General features: G+C 34.6%; 1 protein-coding gene across 4 annotated transcripts in view; it reads left to right on the top strand.

The window, feature by feature from the left end:
- The window catches only part of TRAK2 (trafficking kinesin protein 2), a 66,826-nt gene that overhangs the window by 21,708 nt on the left and 32,161 nt on the right, over positions 1-12,957 (top strand). For all 4 annotated transcript variants that reach the window (XM_045806491.2, XM_045806492.2, XM_045806493.2 and 1 more), the window contains one exon: positions 6,929-7,213. In XM_045806491.2, coding sequence (XP_045662447.2) covers positions 7,123-7,213 — 91 coding nt within the window. In that variant the 5' untranslated portion in view covers positions 6,929-7,122. The remainder of the gene's footprint in view (positions 1-6,928; positions 7,214-12,957) is intronic.

Genomic DNA, 12,957 nt, shown 5'->3' with positions numbered 1-12,957 from the left:
AACTAATATTTGCATAGCATTTACTGTAATGTAAGGCATTGTTCTAAGAGCTTTACATGTATTAACTGATGTAATTCCCTCAGAGACCCTCTGAGGTAGTAGGTGTTCCTATTAGCCTCTCATAACTCACTTAATCCCCATAGCAACCAAATAAGTAGACCTCGTTATTAGGCCCGTTTTACAGATGAAAAAAACGAGATTAAGTAATTTGTCCAGTTCTACAACCAGCAAGTGGTGGAACTGGGACTCAAATATAGGCAGTCTAGCTCCAGTATCCGTGTTCTTAACCACTGTAGTAGGCTGACTAATGGCTGCCCAAGGCACCCAGATCCTAATCCCCCGGGACCTATGAATATTACTTTATATGGCATAAGGGATTTTGCAGAAGGGACTAAATTAAGGATTTTGAGATGGGGAGATTATTCTGGATTAGATAGTTGGGCCTTAAATGTAATCATAGATGTCCTTATATGAGGGAGGTAGAGAGTGATTTGGCAGAAGGTGGTTACGTAGCAATGGAAGCAGAGAGATTTGAAAATGCTGTGCTACTGTCTTTGAAGGTGAAGGAAGGGGCCCTGGGCCAAGGAATGCAGCCTTAGAAGCTAGAAGAGACAAGGAAATGGATTCTTCCCTAGAGCCTTCAGAGGAAGTACAGTCCTGCCAATACCTTAGTTTTGGTCCATTGAAATCACTTCATCCTTTGATGTCCAGAACTGTAAGATAATGAATTGGTGTTGGTTTAAACCACTAAATTTGTGGTAATTTGTTGCAGCAGCAATAGGAAACTAATATAGCTACCATGCTATGAATAAAGGTACTAGTTATAGTTAAAGCTTTTATTATAACAGCCCTTCCCCAGAATCCTTGAAGGAATAATTATTATTATAATTGTTAAGAGATATATATGTTATAATCAGTAATAATCTCCCTCAATAGTCTTGCTTTATAAGGCACTTGTCACTTTATTTTATAGTCTTTTTCTCTTTCTATATCAAGACTATTCAATCTTTAGACTACATCTATTACATAAACAGGGTAGCTATTCTGAGCTTAGAGTTGGCTGTTGAGCCAGAAATTTAAGAATTAGGCAGAAGACATCATCTTTCTTCAGGCCCAAACAAAAAGGGGAAGCTGAAGGGAATGATCATGTTAGTGTCTACTGTATCTGAAGTACCAGACTAGGAATTTCTATTTTTTATCTAGTTCTCATATCTGACCCTCCCTATAAAGAGTAGTCAATTGTCACTCCCACCTTTACAATGAAGAACTGTTAAATAGTGTCTTCAGAGTCCGAAAACCAGTAAACAGGATGAAAATTCAGGCTTGCCTAATGCCAAGGTGCATACATTGTTTTATACTCAGCATTGGTACTCCACACTAATCCTACTGAGAAGCTGATTTAGACCAGGGCATATCCAAAGGGTTTACTTAGTTCTTAAGAGTCACTGGGAAGAACATATCATTTGCAGATCACCCCTGACCTGGGGCACACTCTTCATGTTAGGCACGTTCCTGGATTACCCTGGAGGTCTGGATTCTTCCTTCATGACTCTGAAGATGGACTTAGTTATATATTCAACTTGGTTTCCTTTATTCTTGTATTTAGAGTTAACACTAAACAACACTACCTCCAAAATGAATTAAAAAGTGAGCCTCTAGAGTAAAGATCTAGAGTCCATAGAGTAAAGATCTGTAGTCCATAGTTTTTTTTTCCTGTTTCTGTGTGATACATATATTTTTTAAAAAGAAAAAATATGAATGCTAATATAAATATTAAAGATTAAACCAGCTAGTGGGTAAGTGAATGGCAGGCAGAATGCCCCAAGGTTATCATTAGATTTTCACAGTGGTCTCTGATTAAAATATGGTTAAGAGTCATAGTTCTGTTTAAAAACCAATTTGGTTCATTCCCCCTTCTGTTTACCCCCCCTTCATTCTTCCCTTTCTTCTCCTACTGATCTTCCTATTTCTTATGTTCCATAAATGAGTGAAACCATATAATAATTGTCTTTCTCTGCTAGACTTATTTCACTTAGCATAATCTCCTCCAGTCCCGTCCATGTTGCTGCAAATGTTGGGTAATCATTCTTTCTGATGGCTGAGTAATATTTCCTTCTATATATGGACCACATCTTCTTAATCCAGTCATCTGTTGAAGGGCATCTCGGCTCCTTCCACAATTTAGCTATTGTGTAGCTATTTAGCCTCCCATGAGAGACTGTGGGACTCTGGGAAACAAACTGAGGGCTTCAGAGGGGAGGGGGAGTGGGGGATTGGGATGATGGGTATTAAGGAGGGCACATATTTCATGGTGCACTGGGTGTTATACGCAAATAATGAATCATGGAACATTACATCAAAAACTAGGGATATACTGTGTGGTGACGAACAAAACATAATAAAAAATTATTATAAAAAATATATCAAAAACACACACCAATTTGGACCAGTATGAGAAGCACTTGCTTCTGTTCTCTCTCTTTTCATCCCCTTCCTCCTCCTTCTCTTCTTTCTTCCTTATCTTCCTCTCTCTACTTCTTTCTTCACAAGCAAATTTGTAACTTATACTTTTTAAAAAATGCTTTCTTAGAAATTGAAATAACTTTAAATACACTTGTAGGTATAGAAAGTAGAAGTCTGGGGGCGCCTGGGTAGCTCAGTCGTTAAGCCTCTGCCTTCGGCTCAGGGCGTGATCCCGGCGTTCCAGGATCGAGTCCCACATCGGGCTCCTCCGCTGGGAGCCTGCTTCTTCCTCTCCCACTTCCCCTGCTTGTGTTCCCTCTCTCTCTGGCTGTCTGTCACATAAATAAATAAAATCTTAAAAAAAAAAAAAGAAGAAAGAAGTCTGTTCTTTACTGAAATTCTTCTAGAGGTAGTGATCTAAGGAGGAATTCCCTGTTTAAGTTGATCTAGGAAATCATTGACTTAGACAGATGGTTATTTGATGCTTGAATTATTTTACTACTAGATCGGTTGGCAAACATTTTCTGTAAAGGGTCAGATAGTAAATATGTTAGGCTTTGCCTGACTGTAAGTTCTCTATTACAATTACTAAGTAAGCTCAGCCATTGTAGCATGAAAACAACCAGGTTGACAGTATATCAACAAATAAGGCTGGCTGTGTTCCAGTAAAGCTTCATTTATGACACTGAAATTTGAATTTCATATAATTGTCACATATTATGAAACATTTTAACTTAGATTTTTTTTCAACTATTTAAAAATATAAAAACTATTCTTAGCTCACAGGTTATACAGAAACAGGTGGCAGGCCAAATTCAGCTTTCAGGCAGTTTGCTGACCCTGCACTAGGCCCATTATACACTAGCATGTTTATTCTTATATTTATATCACCATTCTATTTTTAAAAATATACTGCTGGCTTTATAATCTATAAATCCAGGTCTCTGGAATATTATAATTTAAAAGACCTTGGTAAGATCGTATGTGACATAAAGACTTATGTAGTAGATGGTTTTGGTTGCCTACTCAAGCATCATCATCCTCTCCCTCACTTCTTTGATGGCAGAACTGCTAGTTGAGATTTTGTTCAAATACCTGGTGGTCATATACTTCAGGGGAGGTTGTTTTCTTTCTCCTCCCAATTTCTGGGTGTAGGGGTGGGCAGATAAATCTTTATTGGTTTGATCCAATTTTAGTTCCATTCCCCTTGCAAGTAATTGATTTAAGAATGGCAATATGGACAATAAGGTACATGGGGAAGAATTCAGTTACATACAGTAGACTGATCCTGGATATGAAAATGAATTTTTGACAACTGGAATTAAAGTACCTAAAAAAATACTTTTGAGTATTACTTCATTTTGCACTGGCTAGTACAAATTGCTATATTGACAGACATATTTCAAGAAAACAGTTACAGATAAAATAGGATTTTTTTAAAGTTTTTATTTATATTCTAGTTAGTTAACAAACAGTGTTATGTTAGTTTCAGGTGTACAATATAGTGATTCAGCACTTCCATACAAGACCCAGTGTTCCTTACTAATACATTCCTTAATCCCAGTCACCTATTTCACACCCCCCTCCTACCCCACTCCCCTCTGATAACCATCAGTTTGTTCTCTGTAGTTAAGAGTCTGTTTCTTGGTTTGCCTCTCTCTCTCTCTTTTCCCCATTGTTCATTTGTTTTGTTTCTTAAATTCCATATATAACTGGAATCATATGGTATTTGTCTTTCTCTGACTGATGTGTTTTGCATAATGCTCTAGATCCATCCATATCATTGCAAATGGCAAGATTTCAGTCTTTTATGGCTGAGTAATATTCCAGTGTGTGTGTGTGTGTGTGTGTGTGTGTGTGTACACCAGATCAGTCAGTCGATGGACACTTAGGCTGTTTCCATTATTTGCCTATTGTAGATAATGCTGCTGTAAACATCAGGGTGCATGTATCCCTTTGAATTAGTATTTTTGTATTCTTTGGGTAAATACCTAGTAATGCGATTGCTGGATCGTAGGGTAGTTCTATTTTTAACTTTTCAAGGAACCTCCATACTGTTTTCCACAGTGACCACACCAGTTTTGTATTCCCACCAACAGTACAAGAAGGTTCCTTTCTCTCCATATCCTTGCTAATACCTGTTGTTTCTTGTGTTGCTGATTTTAGCCATTTTGATAGTTGTGAGGTGATATCTCATTGTAATTTTGGTTTGCATTTACCTGATGATGAGTGATGTTGAGCATCTTTTCATGTGTCTGTTGGCCATCTGTATGTCTTCTTCGGAGAAATGTCTGTTTATGTCTTCTGCCCACTTTTTAATTGGATTATTTGGTTTTTTGGGTGTTGAGTTTTATAGGTTCTTTATATATTTTGGATACTAACCCTTTATCAGATATGTCATTTGCAACTATCTTTTCCTATTCCTTAAGTTGCCTTTTAGTATAGAATTTAAGAATTTTTATTTATTAAAATTTTCTGAATTCAAATATAGAAAAATTAAATTGTTGTTATATCAACATAAAATTATAAACTCCTTTTTTGGGAAGAATTGTTTATTCCATTATGTCTTTTTTTCCTTACAAAATGTATTTTTCAAAAAAAAGGCAACCCTATGCCAATAACCACAGAAGTTTTAGAAATTTTACTGGTCCATGTAAACCTGAAAGTTGGTATTGAAAATCCTGGTCTGTACTCAGTAAACTCCATTCTTACCATCTCACTTCCTTACTCCTTGCAGCCTAGCTTGGGGCCTAATTGGCTGAATTGGTTTCTAGGTTAATATTGATTTTATGATCCTAGTACCCCCTTTTTTAAACCAAATCTCTCCTTTGCCTTTCCTGTAGTGTTTAATTCTGTTGCCCATTTCATCTCTGAAACCCTCTTTCCTAGTATTTACTGAGAGTGCTTTTCTGTTCTACCTCAGTGACCATTTTTCAGTCTCTTTTAATGTCTTTATTTTGTTGCTTTCCATATCTTGGGGGTTACTCTTGTAAAACACTGAATGTTTACAATGCCTATAAATAGTATGCATGAGAATGAATTAGCCACAAATAGAAGCTGCAAGTTGCCAAGTAGGGACTATTTGGTAGAGACTGTCTTTTGATATAAAGCCAGGCTTATAATTAGTATTGAACAGTTTTCCTAACTGTTAATAATTTTTTCAAGTACACACACATATCTAATGCATTACATTTATTTGTATACCATTATTAAACCATTTCTTTATGGATATTTTCATTCCAGTCATGTGTTTATGCTTTAAAAAAATACCATATAGGCATTCTTGTGCCTGTATTTTGTCATACTTTGTGAGTATATCCATATTATAAATTCCTAGTGGTAGAATTGTTGAGTTATGGTGTATGTGCACTTAAAAGTTTGGTAGACATTGCCAAATAGCCTTTCAAAAAGCCTGTACCAGTTTGTACTTTTATCAACCGTATGAGTGCTGCTTCTTCAACAATAAGTATAATAAAACTTAATGTTTGCTGATCAAATAGGTGAAAAATAGTTTCTTTACATTTTTATTTAGTTAAGTGAGGTGAGCATCTTTTATGTCAGTGATTTTCAGTTGGGAGTGATTTTGCCTACCAGGGGACATTTGGCAATGTCTGGAGACATTTTTGGTTTTACAACTGGGAGAGGGTGTAGGGAGAGAATTCTACTGGCATACTGCTAAACATCCTGCAATGTACGTGACCAAGCATTCATTATCCCCAAATATCCGTAGTGCCAGAGTTGAGAAACTCTATGTTACTCCATATCATCTCCTTTGTTGGTTTATTATCTGTAATTCTTGAGTTATTTTATTGGGTACTTTAGGGTTTATAGTATACACCTTTAAGTTATAACAGTTTACCTTAAAGAATATTTTACTATTTCATGTATAATATAAAAGCCTTATAACAGTATGTTTCCATTTTTCTCTTCCTGGCCTTTGTGCTATTATTGTTATACATTTTACTTCTGTACATGTTATAGACCCCATAATGTAGTATTATTATTATTATTTTACTTTAAACAGTTGATTTTCTTTAAATTTTTTAAACAACATTATTATAATTTATTATTAGATTTCACGTATTTTAGGTGAACAATTTGATGTTTTGACATGTGTATATAGTTGTGAAGCCACCACTGCACACCACAGTAATACATATTCATCATCCCCAAAACTTTTCTCCTGCCCCTTGGTAATCCCATCCCCAGGCCCAGGAAGCCACCGCTGTGCTTTCTGTTAGTGTAGATAGGTGTACATTTTTAGAATTTTATGTAAATGGAATCATACACTATGTATTTTATCCTTGTCTGACTTCTTTCATCCAACATAATTATTTTGAGATTTAACCATGTTGTATGTATCACTAGGAAGACATTCTTAATGACAAAGATTTCAGGTAATTGGACCGCTGTTATTAAAGAGCATGCTGAATTCTAAAGTCACTTGATGTGTTCTTTGTTTTAGGTCATGACTCTCCAGGGTATGATAATCACATGAGAGCACTCATTGCTGCAGATGTCATTTGACTCATCAGAAAAAAGCTGTTGAAAATATCTGTACGACCAGATCCATTTTGTTATTGAATGGCTTAATGGATTTCCTTTACTCTGATTCATACCAAAGCTGTCCTTGTCAACCAAAGCAAGAAAGGATCCTGCATGAGTCAATCACAGAATGCCATTTTTACATCACCAACAGGTGAAGAAAACCTCATGAATATCAGTCACAGAGACTCAGAGAGTATTACTGGTGAGTCCAGTTTAATAAATATTGAAGTGCTATTCCTAGCATGTAAGATCTGCCATGATGAAACTTGGGCCTCGCCTTCCATCCTGATCTCCTTAGAGACCAACTGAATTAATCTTTCCTTCTCCTGGTCTCCTTCTGAATTATCAAAATCTGCCTTGTGTGTTGTCTGTGTCAGATTCTTCTGTACCATGTGAGCCCTGGTCAGCAGGACCTGCATCATACTTATCATCCCTTCTTGTCTTTCTATTTATATCTTCGGCAAGGACAGAGTTGCTTTTTTATATACCCTGCAGACACCTGACAACAGTTTATGACACTTAAGAAGCTCTCAGGACATATCGGTTATTCAAACACAGGTATAGGCCCATAAGCCCTTATCTGTAAGACCAAATCAAAAACACTCTGAACACCCAAAGTTTTTTCTAAACTTTGGTTCTAAAATTCATTGGTACACAAAACCTGACCTGTGTAGCTATTTCTAGAGTTATTTCACTTAGTGTGAATATTTGTTTGCTGACAATGTATTACTGTTTTTAAATATGGGGTGCTGCTACAAAACCAGTTGGAGTTGTTATATATCATATAGCATTAGTTTTCTAAAACTCCAAAAAATTCTGAAATCCATCCAAACCCAAAGTTTTTTCCATTTTTTATTCAACTTTATTGTAATCTCTTTATTAAGATACAATAAATGTGCCCATTTTAGGTGCACAGTTTGGTTTTGACAAATATATATACTCATGTAACCACTAGTTACATGATCTTAATGATGCCTTTTGAAGAGCAAAAGTTTTAAATTTTGTTGGAGTCTAGTTTTCAATTTTTGCTTTTATAATAGTTTAATTTTTTGTGTGTTGTTTCTGAAAAATCTAAAAATCTTCATATACTTCAAGATCACAAGGATATTCTCCTTTGTTCTTTTTTATTTATTTTTTTTTAATAAAGATTTTTTTATTTACTTGAGAGAGAGAGAGGCACAGAGGGAGAGGGAGAAGCAGATGACTCCCCGCTGAGCAGGGAGCCTGATGCGGGGCTTGATCCCTGGACCCTGAGATCATGACCTGAGCTGAAGGCAGACACTCAACCGACTGAGCTACCCAGGCACCCTCCTTTGTTTTCTTTTAAAAGTTTTATGGTTTTTGCTTTTACATTTAGCCGAGTGGTCCATTTTATAGTTAATTTTGCATATGGAATGAGGTTAGGGTCCAGATTTTTTTTCCTCAGTTGAATGTTTAGTTGTTTCTGCACCAATTATTGAAAACACTGTCTTTCACCCTATTAAATTACCTGGGTAATTTCACTGAAAAATCACTTGCGTATGTGTGTGTGGTTCTATTTCTGGATGCTTCACTGTGTTCCTTTAATCCCTAAATCTGTCTTTACATAAATACCACATTGTCTTGATTTCTGTAACTCAATAGTAAATCTTAAAATCAGGTAGTATAAACTCTCTTTGCTCTTTTTTTTTCCAAAAATTATTTTGGCCATTCTAAATCTTTCACATCTTTACATAAATTTTAGAATCAGCTTGTCAATTTCTACCAAAAAAGAGTGCTGGAATTTCGAATGGTATTACATAGACTTCAGAGAATTGACATCTTAAGACAGTTTAGTCTTCCAATCCATGAACATGTTTTATTTCTCCATTGATTTAGGTCTTCTTTAATTTCTTTTAACAGTATTTTGTAGTTTTTATTATACAGGTCTTACACATATTTTATTTAATTTAATCTTAAAAATTATATTTATTTCTGCTTCTGTAAATGGCCTTTTTTATTTAATTTCATTCTCCAGGTGTTCACTGTTGATATATAGAAATGAAATTAATTATATATTGACCTTGTATTCTGCAACTTCGCTTTACTTAGTTTTATTTTTTTAAAAAAATTATTCTTATTTTTATTTTGTTTTGAGAGAGAGAAAGAACATGCCAGCAGGGAGTGGAGGCCAGGGGAGCAGCAGAGGGAGAGAGAGAGAGAGAGAGAATCTTAAGAAGGCTCCATGTTTAGCACAGAGCCCAATGTGGGGCACCATCTCATAACCCTGAGATCATGACCTGAGCCGAAATCAAGAGTCAAATTCCTAACTGACTGAGCCACCTGGGCAGCCCAGCTTAGTTTTATTAACTTTCTTATAGATTCCTTAGAATTCCCTATGTAAACCATAATGTTGTCTACAAATGGAGACAGTTTTACATGTTCCTTTTCATTCTGGATGTGTTTTGTTTCTTTTCCTTGCCTTCTTGAATAGTACAGGATCTCAGTATATTTTTTAATAAAAGTAATGAGAATTGCCATATTTCCAATATTAGAGAAAAGTTACAGTTTTGCCATTCATTTTCTTCAAAATGGCCTTTTTGAAATTGGAGTTGGATAAGAGGTTTTTGTCATGAATGGGTGTTGAATTTTGTCAAATGCCTGTTCTCCATTACTTAGATGGTTTTTCTTTCTTAGTCTGTTAAGTGGTGAATTCTGTTGATTTTTAATTTTTTCTATTTTTGAATTTTTAAACCTAACTTTGTGGGGAAAACCCACACTTGGCCATGATGTAGTATCTTTCTGATAAATCGTGGATTTGATTTATTAATGTTTTGTGTGTATGTGTGTGTGCCCCATTTTTGAAAACTATTGGTTTGTACTTTTTTTTTTTTTTTTTTTGCGTTGTCTTTGTTTGATTTTGGTATTGCAGTAGTGCTGGCCTCATAAAATGAGTTGTAAAATAGTCCTGCCTCTATTTTTTGAAAAGAGTTTGTGTAGAATTAGTATGATAGCATTTTTCATCCTTTTACTTTTAACTTACCTGAATATTTAAAGGACTTCTCCTATAGAGAGCTTATGGTTAGATTGTTGTTGTTTTTTTAACTCAGTCTGACAATCTCTACTTTATAATTGGATGTTTAGACATTTACATTTAATATAATTATCAGTTTGGTTGAGTCAGTAGACTGTGTACATTATTTGTTTTCTCTTTGTTCCACTTAATGGTTCTTTGTTTTTTCCCCCACTCCTTCCCTCTTTTGAACTGAGTTTTGGAGTTTTATTTTGTTTTGTTTAAGATTCCATTTTAATTCCACTATTGACTTAGTAGGTATACATCTCATTTTTCTAAGTGGTTGCTCTGTGTTTGCAATATTCCTTTTTAGCTTAGCTCAGTACATCCTCAAATAACATTATACTATTTCATAAAGTGACATCCTTACAACAGTATTCTTCTCTTTCCCTCATCATCCTATGTATTATTGTTGCCATGTCTTTTACATCTACATGTTATATACCTAATTAATTGTTATTATTTTTACTTTAAACAGTCAATTATAAATTAAATTATGAGATAAATGTTTATATAGTTACAGATTTGTCAGTTCTATCAGTTTTTATTTCTTTTTGTAGCTTGAACTTTGCATTTTGTATCCTTTTTGCCTGAGAAAGTTTAACATTTCTTGTAATATAGGTCAGCTGGCAATGAATAGTTACACTTTTATGCTTGTCTGAAAAAGTCTTTATTTCACCTTTTATGAAAGGTGTTTTCACTGGTACAGAATTCTGAGTTGACTTTTTATACACTTTAGTGCATCTCTTGTCATCTACTTTGCATTGCTTCTGGTGAGATTATTCTTGTCTTTGTTCCTTCAAATGTAATATGTCCTTTTTTTCTCTCTCTCTGCTTTTAAGATTTTCTCTCTGAGTTTTCTTTGTGTTATTCTACTTAGAGTCAAGCTTCTTTGAACTATGGATTTATAGTTTTAGTTAAATTTGTAAGATTTCAGCCATTATTTCTTCAAATATTCTTTCTGCTCTGCCTCTCTCCTCTTCTGTAACTCCAGTTGCATGTATGTTAGGCAGTTTGATACTATGACAGAAATCACTAATGGTCTGTTCCTTTTTTTCCCCAGTTTTTTTTATTTTTTTATTTCTTCATGCTTCATTTTAGATAGTTTGCATTAGTATGCCTTCAAGTCTACTACTGTTTTTTTCTACTGGAGAATGTTTAATATGTTAATGTTATCCAGTGAGTTTTTCAGTTTAGATATTGTACACTAGTTCTACTTGTGTTTTATTAAGATTGATATAGCTTCTGTTTCTCTTATCATCAAGTTTATGTTTTCCTTTTAAATCTTTGAGCATATTAGTAATAGCTGTTTTTATATTGTTGTTTACTAATTTTATCATCTTTGTCATTATTGAGCCTGTTTACTGATTATCCCAACTGTTCATAAGGTTTTTCTCCAATGGCTAGATGAAATTCAGACCTCTTGTGTAGGAGAATGACATAATGTAGGTACGAAGATATGGAGGAAAATTTGAGTGTATGAGGACAGACCAGTTTTGAGGCTCTTCAAGAGAAAGAAAAGGAGTCCTTGAATCTAAATGGATACAATGTGGCTAAAAATAGAAGTGGGCATATGGAGGGGACATTTGGAAGATAAAATGTTAACAAGGGGGTTGTTAAGACTGGATAATCAGGAGAGTAGTAAATAGTACATTATCAAAAATACAGAAGCAAATAGAGGGAGCGAGTCAAGAATATTTAATCAGCTAAAACTTGATTGTTATATGCGTTTTTAAAACTGCCTTTTGGAAATAGGGAATTGGTAACCTTGAATTTTCACAGAATTTCATTAATGCATACTAAAAGACAATTTCTAATTTAGATGGTTAGCAGTTGTGTTAAATAAACATGTTGTGGGTTGAAGAGGAGGTGACAGGGAAGGAAATTGCAATAAAGATTTTAAAATGTCATTTACACTAAAGATTTGCTAAGTGCTCTCCTATAAAATAAAATAAAATAAAATAAAATAAAATAAAATAAAATAAAATAAAATAAAATAAAAGACAGTTTCTAGGGAATACAAGCTCTTTTAATAAATGTTAAACTTTGTTCTTCATTTCCTGAATTGCCCACAAGCCTGTTTATAGCTCAGCGTGTATTTATAGTCAACTTCTTTTCTTTCAAGTATTACACTGACAATCTGTATGTGATATATTTATGGTAGGAAAAATTTGGATGATCACATGGAATTTGTAGTGATAAAATGTCATATTTTCAGGGCTTTTAAAAAGATCTGCTAAGGGTTGAGAGCTTCTTTAGAACCGTATTTAAGATTTTAATGTACCTCATCTCTGTGATTATGTACCTCATCTTTGTGACTATGAAGTCACTGCTTGTCCTGGGCAAAGAGGGGTGTGTGATATTGTCAGCTTACTCGTATTTGATTTATTGAAGTGTCATTGTTAAGGTCAAATAGTAGAAATTTACTCTTTTAAGATATGTTTTCTTAAAATGAACTTTGTTGTTCTTTGCCAGAGTTAGAATGTTTCTTTATACCACCCACAAAGGAAATACCAGATCTCTTTATAAAGTGTGAGGGTTGATATGACATCCTGTGTTTTCTCTATTTTTAAGCATGTTAAAGGGATAGATTTACTTTTTCTGTAAACTGCTAAATTTGGGAAGTGTTAAATGAGGGGCAGTATTTGGAACAGGAGGAAGCCAGGAGCAAACACATAAAGGCAGAGAATCCAAGTGTGTTCAGGGATGTGTATGCAGGAGGTAGCTAGACGTGTGTGGGTGAGAGTATGATGTGGAAAGTATTCGGGACTTCACATGTACCACATCTTTCAAATAAAAATGATGAAGTACTTATTCCAGTACTAGTGCTGGAACACTGTGCTGAAATGTTAATATTACTGGTTAACATTTAACCAATAAATGTTAATTTTTTTTATATCTAGCTACTGTGAGAA

This window comes from Ursus americanus, chromosome 1 (assembly GCF_024610735.1).
Source record: "Ursus americanus isolate L20-20 chromosome 1, mUrsAme1.1.p, whole genome shotgun sequence".
In the NCBI taxonomy this organism is placed as follows: domain Eukaryota; kingdom Metazoa; phylum Chordata; class Mammalia; order Carnivora; family Ursidae; genus Ursus; species Ursus americanus.
Note: the sequence above shows the minus strand (reverse complement) of the source record. Positions and strands in the feature narration are given on the sequence as shown.